At 40.7% G+C, this 1,200-nt stretch overlaps 1 protein-coding gene across 1 annotated transcript in view; it reads left to right on the top strand.

Annotated features, from left to right (window-relative positions):
* Nucleotides 1-146: 146 nt before the first annotated feature.
* The window catches only part of tbcd (tubulin folding cofactor D), a 36,874-nt gene continuing 35,820 nt past the window's right edge, over nt 147-1,200 (top strand). The window contains exons 1-3 of the mRNA XM_058049828.1: nt 147-655; nt 736-786; nt 863-960. Of these exons, the coding sequence (XP_057905811.1) occupies nt 388-655; nt 736-786; nt 863-960 (417 nt within the window). The 5' untranslated portion in view covers nt 147-387. The remainder of the gene's footprint in view (nt 656-735; nt 787-862; nt 961-1,200) is intronic.

Raw genomic sequence — 1,200 nt, 5'->3', positions numbered from 1 at the left:
ATCTGTACAGCAAAAGGTGAACACACAAAATAACACTATAAAAAGTTGTACACCATATTATTGTTTTGTTTTTGTTCCGGGTAGGGCTGTGTTGACGCATGCGCACTAACGTCACTGGTTGACCTTTATCACTTGCCGTACTATTGGGCGTTAACTTATCTTGCCGACAGTGGACTATTGATTTGAAGCGGAGTAGCTTTTCTTCTGATTTAATAAGCAAATTTCATTTTTAACGGGAAACATTGTTGCATATAACAATTAGCTTAGTTACTGTATGTACGTCAATGCAACGTGCAATGTGTCACCCGCTCACACATGCTATGTTTGCTAGCCGCGAATGCTAACAATAGCAAGCTAACTTCTATACCATAGCAAAACTTAATCAAAATGGATTTGTCCAAAAGTCAAATTGAGGGCGATAAAGGGGGTAATATGATTTTAGGTGAGATTGGCTACGGGTCCGATGAAGCAAGCAAAATGGATTTAACCGGGACAGAAGAGATTGGATGTTCGGGGGATACAGGAGATGTGGTTTTGAAAACGTGTGTGTTGGAGGGCTTCAATGAGAAGGACATGACCGAGGCTCTCATTGCTAGTCTACCGGAGGTCCACGGAGAGCTGGCCAGCAGAGAGTCCACCACGGAGAAGCTTCTCGGTGAGGCCAAATTAATGGCAAAGCCTTCTTAAACCACTGCCATAATCTGCTCTGTCAAATCATCGCATCTCCACCCACAGTCACACTCAACCTGTATAGAGACCAGCCTCATCTCCTGGACCCACACTTGGGTATGTTGTAAAGACAACGATTAACCTCATGTTTACATCACATTACCAGTTTTAAATGTTTACTTAAATGTTTCAGAATGGATGGTGAATATGATACTGGAATTCGTGAGGAAGGAAGACTGTCCTTCTTCTCTGTTTCATTTGGGCTTCAAGTTTCTTTACGTCATCTGTCAGGTCAGGCATTAATGTTGCTTATCTAAATTGACAAACGTAAATCTGACATTTATGGAATTTTCAGATTATTTATGGTCGTATTATACAGTTCTCATCAATTTTAAATAGATTTCAGACGTGCCATATTAGTGTATTGAAAGTCAAAATTCAGCACTGATGCTAGTGCTGATATTAAGCCCTCCTGGGAGCCGTTTGTATGTATGTAGCTTTATTGCTAATGTTTGTCTTGACAAAGTGTGT

The sequence above is a fragment of the Doryrhamphus excisus genome, chromosome 15, assembly GCF_030265055.1.
Source record: "Doryrhamphus excisus isolate RoL2022-K1 chromosome 15, RoL_Dexc_1.0, whole genome shotgun sequence".
NCBI lineage: Eukaryota > Metazoa > Chordata > Actinopteri > Syngnathiformes > Syngnathidae > Doryrhamphus > Doryrhamphus excisus.
The sequence above is the reverse complement of the archived record's forward strand: the minus strand, read 5'-3'. Positions and strand labels throughout refer to the sequence as shown.